The sequence below is a fragment of the Branchiostoma lanceolatum genome, chromosome 5, assembly GCF_035083965.1.
Source record: "Branchiostoma lanceolatum isolate klBraLanc5 chromosome 5, klBraLanc5.hap2, whole genome shotgun sequence".
Taxonomy (NCBI): Eukaryota; Metazoa; Chordata; class Leptocardii; order Amphioxiformes; family Branchiostomatidae; genus Branchiostoma; species Branchiostoma lanceolatum.
In genome coordinates, this window is record NC_089726.1 from 2,400,807 (window position 1) to 2,416,660 (window position 15,854).

A 15,854-nucleotide genomic window follows, 5' to 3' on the forward strand; every position below is an offset into this window, starting at 1 on the left:
CGTCTTTTATATCTTCTCGGTATAAGAAATTGACCATTTTGCTGTGATATGGGCGGACGCTCGCTGCATGCAATCGAAATACATGCAATCATACATCCAGACTCGCCATAGTTGAAGGGAAATAGAGCATTTTATTTGATATTTAGTAAGTAGTATTTGATTGTGGGGTCGTGTGGCGTAACGACAGGGTGTTTGGCCCAGAACCCAGGTCCTGGGTTCAAATCCTGTCATGGCACCGATGTTGTGCCTTTGGGAAAGGCACTTTACACAACTTTTCTCGCTCCACCCAGCTGTGAAAATGGGTACCTGGCATTATTTGATCCCATGCGATAAAACAAATCATCAATAGCTATATATAGTCACCCCCAGTGTTTCTGTTGTGCTGAGAGTTGCCTTGTTCCTGACAGTGATTGTTAGGAGGTGTCCTTGATCACACACACAGATCACACAACGAGGCAAAGCACCGAACCTCTGCCAAAAATAGTTACTCAAGCAACTGGATACAAATTTGAAACAGACGTCTCAGACAGCATACGCTATCTTTCAGTCAGTGACGAAAGATAGCGGGTGCAGTCTGAAACGTCTAACTGTTTCAAAATTTTATCCAGTTGCTTGTCATGAGTAATTATTTTGGGTGTATCTTATTACCTGGATGTCTAAACTTCATCAACGTACCTAACCTCTGCTTGGAGATAATCGACCACTCCGACCTCCCAGTTTTACAGTGCCGGTATCCTGCCCTCCGTGCCATATTACCCTACATACCCAACTGTCCGCGTCGCCTTTTGATTACAATTTACGGCGCCCTGTCCCTTTTAACCACGGTAGTTCACCAGTAATCACTGCAAACCTCTTGCCATCAAAGTTTTGGCTTTCCCCACAGTGCCATCAACACATCCCTTAGAAATTCACCCCTATAAATTTTGAAGTGGTACGACCCTGATAGAATTCGCATCATCTCGGGACGTCCCTCTACGACCGCCGATCATACCCAGGCTCCGAAGCTGCCAGCGGAGGGAACGCCGTTCGATTTAACAATTTCTCAGGTCGGATAACGCGCTCATGTTTCTTCACCTAAACTGCGCAGATCGTCCCAATGTCGTTCTTTTATCCACCGGACTGGTGTGTTTTTGGGAGGCGTTTGTGTTGGTGACGTCGCACAACGGCTCCGCGGAGAGATTTCCGAGTGCGTCGGGGTTTCCCCGAGGAGAGGGAGAGAGCCCGGCGGGGGCAGGGGCCATCCCGCCCGAGGACTGGCTCCGGCAGTTCCGTAACGCCTCGCTGGAGAAGGACTATCCGCGGCTAAGCGCCCTGCTGGTGTACGTCTTGGAGAAATCGGGGGAAGACGCGGACCAGCACCTTCTGCGCTCCTTAAAGGTAATTACCACGTCTTAAAGGTAATTACTACGTCTAACTGCGTTCCTTAAAGGTTATAACCACGTCTTACAGGTAACTACTACGTCTTACTGCGTTCCTTAAAGGTTATAAACACGTCTTAAAGGTAATCACCACGTCTCACGGCGTTCCTTAAAGGTTATAACCACGTCTTAAAGGTAATTACCACGTCTCACGGCGTTCCTTAAAGGTTCTTACCACGTCTTACAGGTAACTACTACGTCTTACTGCGTTCCTTAAAGGTTATAACCACGTCTTACAGGTAACTACTACGTCTTACTGCGTTCCTTAAAGGTTATAAACACGTCTTAAAGGTAATTACCACGTCTCACGACGTTCCTTAAAGGTTCTTACCACGTCTTAAAGGTAACCACGTCTTAAATTACTACGTCTTACTGTAACCCTTGGTGGGAGTGCATGGGGAAGGGATAATGGATAGAAAAAGATGAACAGGTTTTTGTATGGTTTACGTGATGCCACAGAACTTCAGAAGGTTTAACAGTTTTTTTTATGTGGAACATTGAGCAGAGAAAGATGTGAGGAAGACAAAAGTCGACTAGTTCCCTCTCATTTGTACGAAACTGCTGGAGATGGCAAATCATCTGCATCTGATTGATAGTATGTAAACTGTTTCATCAATAACAGATTGCTAGAAAATAAGTACTTGCCCGTTTGGCAGTTTCATCAAATGGAACTAAAGGTGAAATGACTACTGCTTTAATTACTCCTACCACAGAAATTAGCAGTTTTCCTATGGGGAACATATGAAAGATGTGAGGAAGACAAAAGTCGACGAGTTACCCCCCATTTGTACGAAACTACTTGAGATATGTGCATCTGATTATATAAACTGTCTCATTAACTACAGATTGCTAGAAAATAAGTACTTGCCTCTTATGCAGTTTCATCAAATGAATCGAAAGATGAATTAGCATTAGCACTGATCAACCCGTGAATCATACCGAATGAACTACTGCTTAATTACGAATGCTTTACGGTTTAATTGCTCATAGGTAATTAGCACCGAAAAACGTCAACACTTAGATTTTCAATCACAAAATGTGTCCTCCATGGGGAATATAACAAAGCTACACGCAACCTGCCTCCGTAATCGCCTCAAGTTCAACCTAGCAGAAAAGAAACTTGTACGCTGGCCTCGTCTTGGAATGTTAAGCCCCCCTCTCACTGGACCCACGGCACGCTGGCGGCGTCGCTGTGGCCGATCGAATTGACAAAGCACGCAACGAATTTCATCGACAAAAACGAATCTTTTTAAGCTTTGTGTGTTTTGTTGTCTTTTAGGTCATACTTGTACGTTCTGAATGATATTCCCATTATAAAGTCAAGGGTAACACAAATCCAGTTTAGGACGCAGCGACGCCGCCAGCGTGCCGCGGGTCCAGTGAGCGGGGGGCTTTAAAAACCTTTTTGAATTGTCCTGACTTGGCAAAGTAATGGTGTTACAGTAGAATCCGCTTATTTGCATAACTGATTTTTACATTAATTTCATTTTTGCTTACCCATACGGTATTTGCTGTAGTATCGGAAAACCATTCCCGCTAACCGTTAAGAACATCCGGCCACCCACTGTGCTCGCTCCGATAAAACACAGCGGAGACGTATTGTTCTGATGCGTGGTCGATCGCGGGCAGGTACCGCTCGGTTTGTGGTCGTACGACAGACTTGTACGGCATCACTCACGCAGGTGTATCAGGCCGCTTTTCTACTTTGGCTGGGTTTAGAGTTTAGACATACAAGCACACTCGGAGTACGCTCAGCTGAAGTCCGACTCAAGGGCGGTCAGTTTACACACAGAGCCGCGAAGTGACTTGGAACGCAATGGGTACCTGGATTCGGCCTTTACACCTGGGAATGTTGTGTAAAGTGCGTTTCTCAAGGGCAAAACATCGGTGACATGTCAGGGGATTCGAATCCAGGACCCTGGGCCTAACCCCCTTACCGTTACGCCAATATGACGCCAATTGAAACTAACACCGCAAAAAAATCCCCGGCGTGCGCCAATCCCTCTGGGCGGTCTGCAACACCCCAATCACCGCAGAGGTACCGGGGAGCTCCCGATGGTAAGGATACCGGGCTACCTACCAACAGGACGCTGACTGATATCGTATTGAACAGCGCTAAATAGCCGGCATTATCCCGTTCATCTTGATTTTTTCCCCTGACCGACGGAGGCCATTAGGTCCGGACAAAGGATGACCGCGGCACCGGTAAAGGGGTCAACACGCGTACGCCTTGTGGTTAAGCCCCCGTCACAAATGAAGAATTTAGCTCGGCCGACTTGTCGGCGAGCTCCAAATGGCGATTTTCGGTCGAAGTACGACCGACGTCCTGTCGATTCTACTGGCTTCGGGCGAATTTTCGGAGCTCGGCCGACGTTCGCGGGTCACTGGAAGCTGCGCTTAAATTCAGCGAGGCCTCGGCGACGATTTTTGAACTCGCACGGCTCGTCAACAGTTTGCCCGTAGCTCGCCCGAGCAACGCCCAGCGCTCGGTCAATATTCGGGCGGGCATCCGAGGATTTTAGACCCGATTTTTGGTCGGTCGGAGGTCGCCCGAACTCTTCGGCCTCGTGCGAGCCTCGCACGGGCTTTGTACAATAATCGGCCGACCGTCGTCAGTGTTCCGGCCGACTCATGAAAAATAAGGCGTGCTTCGGGCGAGCGTTGTACTGGTGTCGATGGGAGCTTGGACGGGCTCCGGCCGAACTCCTTCTTGTTTATAGATAAAAGGTAACGACAGCTTGGTTTATAACATAGATGATAAATAATACTTTAATATTAACTAATACTAATATCAACTTGTCAAAGAATGCTGCCGAACTTTTCTAATGAAAGACAATTCAATCGCAAAGTTAAATTTTCATTGAAACAATTTTATTATAAATAAAATGTGGACACCGAAGACAATACTTCTTGTGTTTTTTTTGGTATTGGTTTGGATGTTTCAATTTATATATTAATGAACTTGGGCTTGACTTTTGAGGCTTGACTTGACTTCCTGAGTTTTTCCTACACAAAATGACTAGTTGAAAGTCTACTGAGTCATTTTAGATCTATGTTTGTCTGCCGAGGCACGCCCAGGCGTCGGCAGGCTTATCAACGGTCGGCCGAAGCTCGGACGGCGTTCGCCCGAGCTTCGGTCGATTTCAGTTTGCTGAAAATGTTTGGATCGGGGTTAAACGACTGGTCTGTTGACTTTGTGGCTCCTGCGCTAGTATTCGGATTGGTTTATGACAAAATTCCTGTTTAGGTTATTATTTTCAGTGTGCCCACCCACTTCACTCATGCCCGACAGATTTGCCACAACTCAGAAAGTAAAGTTGGTCCAAATTTGAACTTGTCACCAGGTCAGTTGATTCTGACTTCGTCCGTGTCCAAGACATGGTACCGTCTTATGTGGAATTTATGATTATTAGTGTTCGACGGACGTCGCCCGAGCTCCGTTCAATTTGTGACGGGGCAGGTTTTCAGCGAAAAATACGGTCGACGCTCGGGCGAATTTGAAATTCGGCGAGCTTCCGGCGATCTACAAAATCGGCCGATGCTCGCATGAATTGTGACGCCGGCTTTAGGGTTATTACCTCCATGAACCTCTCACTGGACCCGCGGCACGCTAGCGGCGTCGCTGCGTCCTAAACTGGTTACCCTTAACGTTATAATGGGAATATCATTCAAAACGCACAAGTATGAACAAAAAGACAACAAAACACACAAAGCTTTAAAAGATTAGTTTTTTGTCAATAAAAATTCGTTGAGTGCTTTGTCAATTCGATCGGCCGCAGCGACGCCGCCAGTATGCCGCGGGTCCAGTGAGAGGTGGGCTTAATGCTGCGGTCTCATTTCCACCGGTGCTCGTAGGGCGTGTACTCCCGGTCGGGCCCCGACAGTGCCACAAATTTGTCCCGGAGGATTGCCAGACATCGGAAGGGAACGTACACGGCGCCTAGTTGTTAACGGGCCCCGCGTTGATTTTAACTCCGTGTTAAAATCTTACTGCTATACTCTGTCTGGTCTGTACGTGCAACTCTGTCGTTATATCTCAAGAACGGCTCAAGCGTTTGCGATGATATATGGCCTGTGAGTAGGCGTTGCAAATCTGATGTCCACAGTCGATTTTGGACCTGGTGGCTGAACTTGATACTGCAGCAGAACTTCCGGTTCTCGTATCTTTGGTTCTGGACATGTTGTGGTCTTGTTGAACAGAACCTGCAGGTACTGAGTTCGAATCCCTGACAGGCCCCGATACTGTGCACTTGGGAAATGCACTTTACACCAATTGCGTCACTTGACTCAGGCGTAAACGAGTGCCTAGCTCCGGCTTGGGACGTCCCATGGATAGGACGTTAAATGGAGGTCCCGTGTTCGAGGAGAGCCACATCTTGAGCACGTATAGAAGCGCGATGGATTGCTCATTCCTTGACAAAGACTGGGTTGGATAGTTTCAACTCATGGTTAGCCGTTGTGCCCTTGAAAAATGCACTTTTCACGACTTTCATCACTCCGCCCAGGTGTACAAATTGGAACTAAGTACCTGATTCCGGTTGGGGAGGTAACTAAAAGGCGGTGGAGAGAGAGGGATAGGCTCCACCTTCTAATACAATGTCCATGACACAGTGGATTAACAACTTACTATCTATACGGCATGAAAAGATAGCTATGGGACCTTTAACTTCGTATATCCCTCCCTGTCACTAGAGTTAAGCCTACAGTGGCAGTGACAAATGGACATAACGCAGGGGCACCGATCTTTATGGTAATCCTTTCATGACATGTGTCACCTTTGCTTACTGGGCTTAGCGGAACTTCCCAATGATTTTCTATCATTGCGAAAAATCAATGCATATGGGACTTTTTAAAACACAAAATTCCTCAACGCAGCATAGACAGAGGTATATATTCAATATGATATCACCATGCCATGTTCATGGACTTACCTAGTATGTAGACTAATTCATATGCAACTCTATGCAAAAACGAGACAATGATACATATTCCTGGCGCAGCACACTGTTTCTATCAACATGTAATGTTCCCGAGCATTGGCATACATAATTAGAGTATAGTTACTGTTATTCACAAAGGAGATTAGTTCTTAAAATTATTAGATGTTAGCAATCAATAGTTCATCAATTGTTATGTGTGCACAAGTTGCCTTACAATGTACCGGTTACAATTGTCGCGCAGTAAAGTTCTCTCAAATACTACATTCAGCACAACACAGCAAACACAGCATAGCACGTTACAACACAGCAAAATCCCAGCACTAAATCATCTGGCTTCAGAGCTGATCTTATATCACTGAATCCAGGTATCTCATATAAAGAGTTGTGGTGGCAATAAAAATCCATGTTTCTCGCAGATTATAAAACCAAACGCCAGAAAGTCACCTTTGAAATTGATATCACTGTAGCCTTTTCTGAATTACTTTAGCATTCTCTTGATCTTCGTTTTTACGACACCCAATAAAGGGTATTGCTATTTTACGACGCCCAATAAAAGGTATTACTTAACTGTCAGTCTAAGTGTTTCCGCGTGTGCGTGAGTGTCGTCTAAGGATTTCAACAAATCGTTCTTTATCTATGAAATTCCTTGAGCGATCTGTGAAATCTTTGGTCGCTCAGAGGATGCAGCGCGGTCGTAGCTTCTACTGGAAAGGATTGTGTATTTATTGTTTAACTCGCAGCGCTTTCTCCCGTTATACCCCCAACCTCGCGGCGACCTCGCAGTAACCTAAAATCCAGTTTTGGTCGCTGTACTACGATCGCAGTTTCGCTGAAAGCCGGGGGTGTAAGTATCACATAAATAGCGGCTCGATCCCCCATTGTACCCCCATTCCACAAGGCCGGCGACCTGGCTGCGACCTAAAATCCAATTTTAGTCGCTGTGCGATCGCCGTTTCCGTAGAAAGGGAGTGTAGGTATCACCCAACAGGCGGTATCATCTTCCGTTACTGACCCTTTATTGCCCGTATTATCCCGTTTGTTCCCCCGGCTCAGCCTTGTTAAGCATGCCAACCAGCGCGGCCCGACATCGTCAAAGTAATCTAATTTTGGTCGCTGCACGGTCGCTCTATGATCGCCGTTTCTTTGAAAATGGGGTGTAAGTATCACCTAACAGGCGGTACCATCTCCCGTTACTGACCCTTTATGGCCCGTATTATCCCGTGTGCTCCCCCGCCTCAGTCTTCAGCATGCGAACCCGCGCGGCCCGACATCCACAAAGTAATCTAGTTTTGGTCGCTGCAATGTCGCTCTATGATCGCCGTTTCGTAGAAAGCTGGGGGGTGTAAGTATCCCCTAACAGGCGGTACCATCTCCCGTTACTGACCCTTTATGGCCCGTATTATCCCGTGTGCTCCCCCGGCTCAGCCTTCAGCATGCGAACCCGCGCGGCCCGACATCCACAAAGTAATCTAATGTTGGTCGCTGCACGGTCGCTCTATGATCGCCGTTGCGTAGTAAGCCGGGGGTGTAAGTATCACCTAACAGGCGGTACCATCTTCCGTTACTGACCCTGTATGGCCCGTATTATCCCGTGTGCTCCCCCGCCTCAGCCTTAAGCATGCCAACCCGCGCGGCCCGACATCGGACATCGTCAAAGTAATTCAATTTTGGTTGCTGTACGGTCGCACTAAGATCGTAGTTTTGCTGAAAGCCGGGGGGGGGGGGGGGTGTAAGTATCCTCTAACAGGCGGTACCATCTTCCGTTACTGACCCTTTATGGCCCGTATTATCCCGTGTGCTCCCCGCCTCAGTCTTCAGCATGCCCACCCGCGCGGCCCGACATCGGCAAAGTAATCTAATTTCACGCCGGTGCGCGCTGTAATTGAAAGTCGCCGGGGCAGAGATTGTGCCAATATCAGAGGGTAGAGATTGCTCCCCGCCTCCTCGCAAAGTCTGGGCCTAATCTCCAAGCAGATGTAACGGGGCATCGAACGTAGCCATTGTTTACAGCCAAATTTTCCTGGTGGTGCAAAAAATCAGTTAACTGTACACAAATCCGTGTTTCATTCAGACGACATCTCTTAGCACGACCTCGGGTTCTCGGCGTTTTTATTCAGCACAGTGGATAGAAACTAACATGCCTCTTTTCTGCACAATAAGACAAAGGAAAACTCTTTCGAAGTCATGGTACCGTCGAAGTTATGGGACCCTCCGTTAGAAAGACAAAGTCGGTACGCTGCTCAAGCTCCCGGTTACCATTCTAGAAAGACCGGCTGCTGTTCCGGGAACCAGGAGCTTAAGAAACGTTACGATTCTGCCTCTCCACATCTGCTTGGAGATTACCCTGGACCTGTCAGATCCGCGGGATTTATCATGTGTATGTCATCTAGTTTCCATTAACTACTGTCAAATACAGTAGAAGTTGACCAAATAAGAAGAATGATTTGCGTGAGTCAGCTTTTGATAAAATTGCAGATTTGTTGAATTACAGATTTGTAGAATCATGTTAGAATTAAGGATTTGTAGAATCATATTAGAATTAAAGATTTGTAGCGACAGCCGTTACTAATGCTATGGTCCCATTTCCAGTCGCTGAACCGGGGCCCGGCCGGAATTTTTGCGGGAGCAAAAAAGAAAGTCTCTGTCAATCAGTATGCACAAATCATGATTAGTTTTTTTAAATATTTTATGTGTTATGTTGTCTTTGATAGCACACTCTTCGTTTCCACAAACTACTTAAACACAGGTAGCTAAATATTCTGCACCATCCTGCTTGAACGTTTCAAAACGTTCCTTTTCTGGTACATCGTAATACACAGAAACATCACTACGTTCTTGTGACGCGAGGGTTATGTATTGGCGACTTGTTGCCGCTAAGTATCCGTCTAAGATCGCCCATCTTATCTGCATCAAAGCGGCGGTAACTCTGACAGGATTCTCCACACACTTAAGATCCTCTCAGCAGAGATACTGAAATAGAAACCTAAGCCTTAAGCTCTTCACTCTTCTCGCCTGGGGCCATTGGAGTTTACTGGAGTTTATTGGAGTTCAACTCTCTCCTTTAGCTGTCTACCTATAACTAAGCAGGTACTCTTCCAGGAGGGGCCAACATTACTTAGTCTTAGTACATATACAATATAGACAAATTTATAATCTTTGATGAATTTAGACAAAATTGATTATGAACCATATCTGCTCTTACATTTGTACTATTACGAAGAAGCGAGGAGAAGTCGAAGTTTATAATTCTTGTAGTAATTTGACTATGTATAGATGTATCTGTAGACTATTGTTTTGCTGTGACCTGTGCTTAACCCAGTGGGTATATGTGTACAATAACACTGCACGAAATGGCCTCGGATCCCGGCGGATACGTACAAGGATTCCTCCGGAAATATCCCAAAGCCCGTGCGGATTTAGTCGGATCCGTTCATTACTTTGGATCCGCCTGTATCCTTCAGTATCCGCCCAAAATACAGGAAAAGTCCCTGTACGTATCCGCCGGGATCCGAGGCCATTTCGTGCAGTGTAAATAAAGGTCTTCGTTTATTGTTTTATGAATAAACAATGGGAGTCGATGACGGCCCGCCTCAGTGCGTGTACTGAAACGCGGTGACGATGATGCGAGCGAGCTAACGAAGTTTTGCAGTAAAAAAAGTTGGATTCGTTATGAAATCTAAGTAGGCAAGAATGTTGAACAAATGAATAAACACACAGAACATTGTATACACAACAATATGTTCTATATTTGTGTTCGTTCACATCTTCTTCTTCTTTGAATTTAGGGTCGAATTTAGCATTCTATGACATCAGTATCCATTCCCCGATGTTTTTTTTTGCAATTTACGCCATATATTTACTCATTTTGTAACTCATTTGTACGATTTACAATATGGTGAAAAACGTTTTTGGAGGGAAAACTGATGAAACTTGATTCGCGCGCGGATGTCATCCATATAATCAAATCGACACGGCCTTTCGGCATATACTTGCTCATTTTGTACGATTTATAGTATAATCAAAAACCTTTCTGGAGGGAAAACTGGCGAGACTTGGTTCGCGCGTGGATGTCATCCATATAATCAAATCAACATGGCCTTACGGCATATATTTTCTCATTTTGTAGCTGCTTTGTACGATTTATAGTAACGTTTAAAAAACTCGTTTGGGTTGAAAACGGACGAAACTTGATTCGCGCGCGTACGTCATCCATATAATCAACTCCATACGGCCTGACGTCTCCCCAAAGCGGCTCCAGTAGTCTGCCCGGTAACTTTTTGTGGGTGAAAACGGACGAAACTTGATTCGGGCGTGTACGTCATCCGTATAATGAACTCAGCACAGCCTGACGTCTCCCCAAAGCGGCTCCGGTAGTCTGCCCGGCTTACCGTCATTAATCACTCCGCCGGTCGCGGATTAGCACGTCAGGCTTATGGCAGTCTGCAAGCTCTGTATGTGGGCCAAATTAACGCAGTCAATTGTTACGTACGTCGATGACGGTTAAACTTAAAGGAAACCCAAGCAATAGTAGGGCCCGAAAATCGGATTTTGAAAGTCAATTTATCTGGTCATTTTGACATGATTAGTTCAAACAGCACTATCACAATGTATAGCAATGTTCATGATGCAAAACTACGACGTTGTTGTAAAGTGAGAACTCACTGAAAATAGTGGCCGGAGTTTTTGTAGGCTCGCGAAACTAAAGGAAACGATCGTACGGCACGATTTTGCGCGGGTTTAAAATGTTAAAAGTATGAAGTTGATAGGCATTACATTATTTGGTTGTTACGGAAAGCGTTTAGCACCAAGGACAGGTATAGACATATTTGTTACCATGTTCAATGCCTTTTTTTGCAGCTGCCATCTTATCCCTGTCAGACTTTTAAGTTCAAAAGATCAAGAAGACATACCTTCAAGCAGACAGAGAAACGCTAGGGTAGTAACGGAAAGTGTGTAGCACCAAGGAAACATACATATGGCGTTTGCGTATACATAATCAATTACTTCTCTCAGCACTTATCAAGGCAGTGACTCGTATGGAATTAATTGAAGCCAGGGACCTCAGTGAAAAGTTGCCAGTGGGCCTATTCAAGGTTTTTTTTAATGAATAAACAAAGGCTCAAACTAAATATGAACAAAACGCAACAGTAATACGTAGACGTTACGTTATTTGGTAGTAACGGAAAGCGTTCAGCACCAAGGACAGGTATGGCATATTTGATCCCATGCTCAATGCCTTTTTTCTGCAGCTACCACCTTAGCCCTTCCAAAAGATACGTACGTTTAAAAGATAAAGAAAGCATAGCTGTAAGCAAAAAGAGAAACGCTAGGGTTATAACGGAAAGTGTGTAGCACCAAGTACAGGTATAGCGCATGTGTAAACATAATCAATGACTTTTCTCTGCATTTATCAAACGCAGTGACTCGTATGAAATTGATTGAAGCCAGGGACCTCAATGAAAAGTGACTAGCATACCTATTTTAGTTTTTTTTTTAATGAAGAAAACGTAAAAGTAATACGTAGGCATTTGGTAGTAAAGGAAAGTGTTCAGCACCAAGGACAGGTATGGTATATTTGTTCCCATGCTCAATGCCTTTTTATGCAGCTACTACCTTATCCCTGCCAGAATTTTCCGTTCAAAAGATACAGAAAATACACGTTAGCAGACAGGAAACATTAAAGTTGTAACGGATAGTGTTCAACACCAGGGACAGGTATGGCATATGTTTTAACATGATCAATGACTTTTCTCTGCATCTAAAAATTTTCAAAAATTCAGATTTATATGTACAAAAGGGCAAGAGTATTGAAGCATAGAAGCGGTAGCACTGTTTCTCAGGCTAAGAAATGTACAGAGAGATGGAAACTTTCAATAGATTGGCAAAAAAGGGGGAAGAAGGAACAAAATCAGATACTACAGACGATAAGATTACAATGACTTAGAATTGAGGCAACGATAAAAGATAAAGATACAAAATGAATGAACGTGCACGTGACATGTATGGAACGCACGCACGTCAGTATGTGATGACGATAAATACGTTTTACTAACGGATGGTCGACTCGCAGAACCCCCGGACCCTGACCGTTACACAAAAATCAATGTTTTTCAATCAGAATCCCGAGTTTGCAAATGTCGGCATATTTCACTGGGTGAACTCGCTGACTAGTTTACTTCATAAATCACTTTGTTTCCCTCCTAACAGATCGGGCGTATGCTGGGCGCAGTCAACCGCAACGAAACGTACTGGGAAGGACTGCATGAACAAGTAAAGCAGGTATGCATTTCAGCCACTCAAGGTTAGTTTTATGGATGACATCTTCTGAAGAACCCAACTTCGTTAAGATCTGGCTATATGTAGGTAAAGAAATGGAAATCGCACTGATGACGAAAAGCTTACAGTAGAGACAAGCTTTATTGCAGTTAGTCTCGATAAAGGTGTACTTGCGCACAAAACAATAACAACACACACACACACACACACACACACACATATAAACGAACGAACGCACACCCACACACACCCACACACACCCACACACACACACACACACACACACATACATACATACACGCATGCGCGCGCACATACACACTCACACACACATACACGTACGCACACACACACAGACACAGGGACACACACAAACACACGCGCACACACACACACATACACAGACACACAAATTAACACACACACTCAGACATACACCCACACAGACACGTACACACACACAGACACACACACACAGACACACAGACGCACAGACGCACACACAAACATACAGAGACAGACACACACAAATAAACGAGCAAAATTACGTTTCTATTGGCTATGAATTAGTAATTATATCATGCCTATCTCTCTGACAATTAGGTCTTAAATTTGGCCAAGTAACAAAAGGAATGCACTCATTATCGTTACCAATTCCTCAGGTGAAGCGAGATTCTATTCATAATTTCACGGCGCGGGTAAAACTGAATGCGCGCGGATGTCATCCGTCAAATCAGGTTACCCCGGCCTAGCGCAGAGACTGATGCCCGTGAAGGAAGGTGGTGTGTAATTTCACACCGAGAGCGGCGATTACCCGCACTTATAGTTAATTGTTCGCACTTACGGCAAGCCCAGAATGATAAGTCTTAGTTACATGAGGGGGTGAGGGCTGCTGACGTGCCGTCACTGAGAAATGGAACCGTACATATAGCAGAAATGTGGGTCTGACTTGGAATTATTTTTTCCTTTTTTATTAGAGTTGCAACAGTGAGACTTACGCCTGAAGCTCCCTCATACACGGGGCCGCCTGCTTTACGTCACCATCCGAAATGACGAATGCAATCCCTTACAACATGTCCAAGCTAGAGTAGACCCTAGGATCGAACTCGGGCCCCAGGAATTTGATCCAGATGGCGAAGCAGCGGAGTTGCGTTACCTCTTGTGCCACGGGAAACATTATGTATTTGCTTGCAAATGTTGCCTGTATAGTCAAGTTTTGTCTTTATCTCAATCTTGCCGCTCCAGATCATGTACCAGCTGGGCCTGGAGAGGGAACCGGAAGTGCCCAGGAAGCGGAAACGGAAGGAGAGGAGGAAAGGACCCCGGATATCTACCCGCAGACAACATGTTGAACTTTGACCTTTGTATCACGGATCTTATTAATATGACTGTATATTCTGATATTTATGACGTGACATCGAACGTGACTTGTAAGAAGAAGGGAGCAAATTTTCTCTTCCTTTGACTTGGAGGGGCACTGAGTTTCCCGCTTTAATTTGTGGGAGAGGGGCACATTTTTACTTCCCTTGGGAGGGGGCAAACTGTCCCTTTCTAAGGGAGGGGCACACCTTCCCTTTTTGAGGAAGGTGGCACAATTTTTCTTTCTGAGGAAGGGACACACTTTCCGTTTCTGCGGAAGGGGAGCACTCTTTCCCTTACTAAGGAAGTTTAGCACACTTTCTCTTTCTGAGGAAGGGGCCCACTTTCCCTTTCTGGGCACTTTCCCCTTCTGAGGAAAGGGAACCAACTTTCCTTTTTTGACACTTTCCCTTTCTGAACAATTTCCCTTTCTGAGGAAGGAGCACCCCTTCTGAGGAGGGGAGCACTTTCCCTTTCCGGACACTTTCTCTTTCTGAGGAAGTAGTACAGTTTCCATTTCTGAGGTAAGGGAACCCACTTTCTTTTTCTGGACACTCTCCTTTTCCGGACACTTTCCCTTTCTGGTCACTTTCCTTTTCTGAGGAAGGGGCACACTTTCCTTTTCCGAAAGGTCCTCTGTCATGTGTGAACTTTCCACCCCGATGTATGATGAAGCGGTACACCATAAACATGAGGAACGAGGGCGGGATGCAATATGCCTGTAGTCCAATACGCATCCGTCAGGTCCGGAGACAAACGGCGGGAAATCACTCATGTAGACAGCCCGACCGGCCGATGAGGCCTGTGTTGGATATTACTAACAAGAGTTTGATACATTCGATGCTATATGTAAATTCAATTATATTCTAGGAGGGCTGATAATCTTCTTACGGCTCTTTGTGGCATGGCACACCAAATTCATGTGTGTGGTTTGTTGACAACCTTTTGACAGATGCCTGTAGTCCAATACGCATCCGTCATGTCCGAACGCCATTAAGTGGCCAAGGGCGCTAGTAAGCGACTCAGACGCTGAGTACAACTTGGGAGCTTTATTCACACAACCGGCGGAGTCAACATGATGGAAGTGACTGACTTACGTCACAACCGGTGACGTCATCATAGAGAACACGTGATCTTAACTATGATGCATCTAACTATGATGTCATCATTAACATAACATAAACAACTGTATGGCGGAAGACAAACGGCGGGAAATCACTCATGTAGACAGCCTGGCCGGCCGGCGAGACTAGCCTCCTTCGCAGGCCTCTCGGGCGGCACCGACGATGTATTTTTTTTTTCAGGGAGCGCTGATTCGTGATTTTCAACTCGTCGGGGCCAGACTTTTTTGCTCGAGAACCCGTATTGCTGAAGAAATGCGGGTTCTCCAGCAATATGGTTTCTCCAGCAAAAGTCTGTGGCCCCGATAAGTTGAAAATCTCGAATCAGCGCTCCCCCCCCAAGAAAATTATCGCCGGTGCCGCAAAGGAGGCTACGCTGAGGCCTGGTGGCGAGTTGGATATTACTAACATGAGTTTGATACATTCGATGCCATCGTTAGATTCAATTATATTCTAGGAAGGCTGATAATATTTTTTTCACGGCTCTTGTTGGCAAAAAAAGTAGATCCTGTTACATTGGCGCACCGCGTGTGTTTTTTGGCACATATATGACAGATTAGGCTGGGTGGGCGTCACTTCGCCATGGTAAATTAATCTTTACAAATTAAAGCGTCAATGACATGTTGAAACATGCATGTACATATACTCTGTACATGGTTAGATTATTTGTATTTTCTTTTGTTTATCTATAGTTGTGCAAGACCTCATGACAGACCCTGTACTTTTGGTCGTGTCAATAA

General features: G+C 45.3%; 1 protein-coding gene across 1 annotated transcript; it reads left to right on the plus strand.

Moving 5' to 3' along the window:
• Positions 1–1,008: 1,008 nt before the first annotated feature.
• Positions 1,009–14,482, plus strand: LOC136435998 (uncharacterized). The gene is made up of 3 exons (XM_066429710.1): positions 1,009–1,377; positions 12,566–12,637; positions 13,880–14,482. Exons 1-3 carry the CDS (start codon positions 1,063–1,065, stop codon positions 13,991–13,993), a joined length of 501 nt encoding a protein of 166 aa, XP_066285807.1. The 5' UTR covers positions 1,009–1,062; the 3' UTR covers positions 13,994–14,482.
• Positions 14,483–15,854: the final 1,372 nt, after the last annotated feature.

Excerpts from the sequence above, each read along its gene's own strand:
- LOC136435998 (XM_066429710.1), top strand. The coding sequence starts at position 1,063 with ATGTTTCTTCACCTAAACTGCGCAGATCGTCCCAATGTCGTTCTTTTA. Across the intron at positions 1,378-12,565 it reads ACCTTCTGCGCTCCTTAAAG|ATCGGGCGTATGCTGGGCGC; the intron begins GTAATTACCACG and ends CCCTCCTAACAG. Across the intron at positions 12,638-13,879 it reads TGCATGAACAAGTAAAGCAG|ATCATGTACCAGCTGGGCCT; the intron begins GTATGCATTTCA and ends TTGCCGCTCCAG.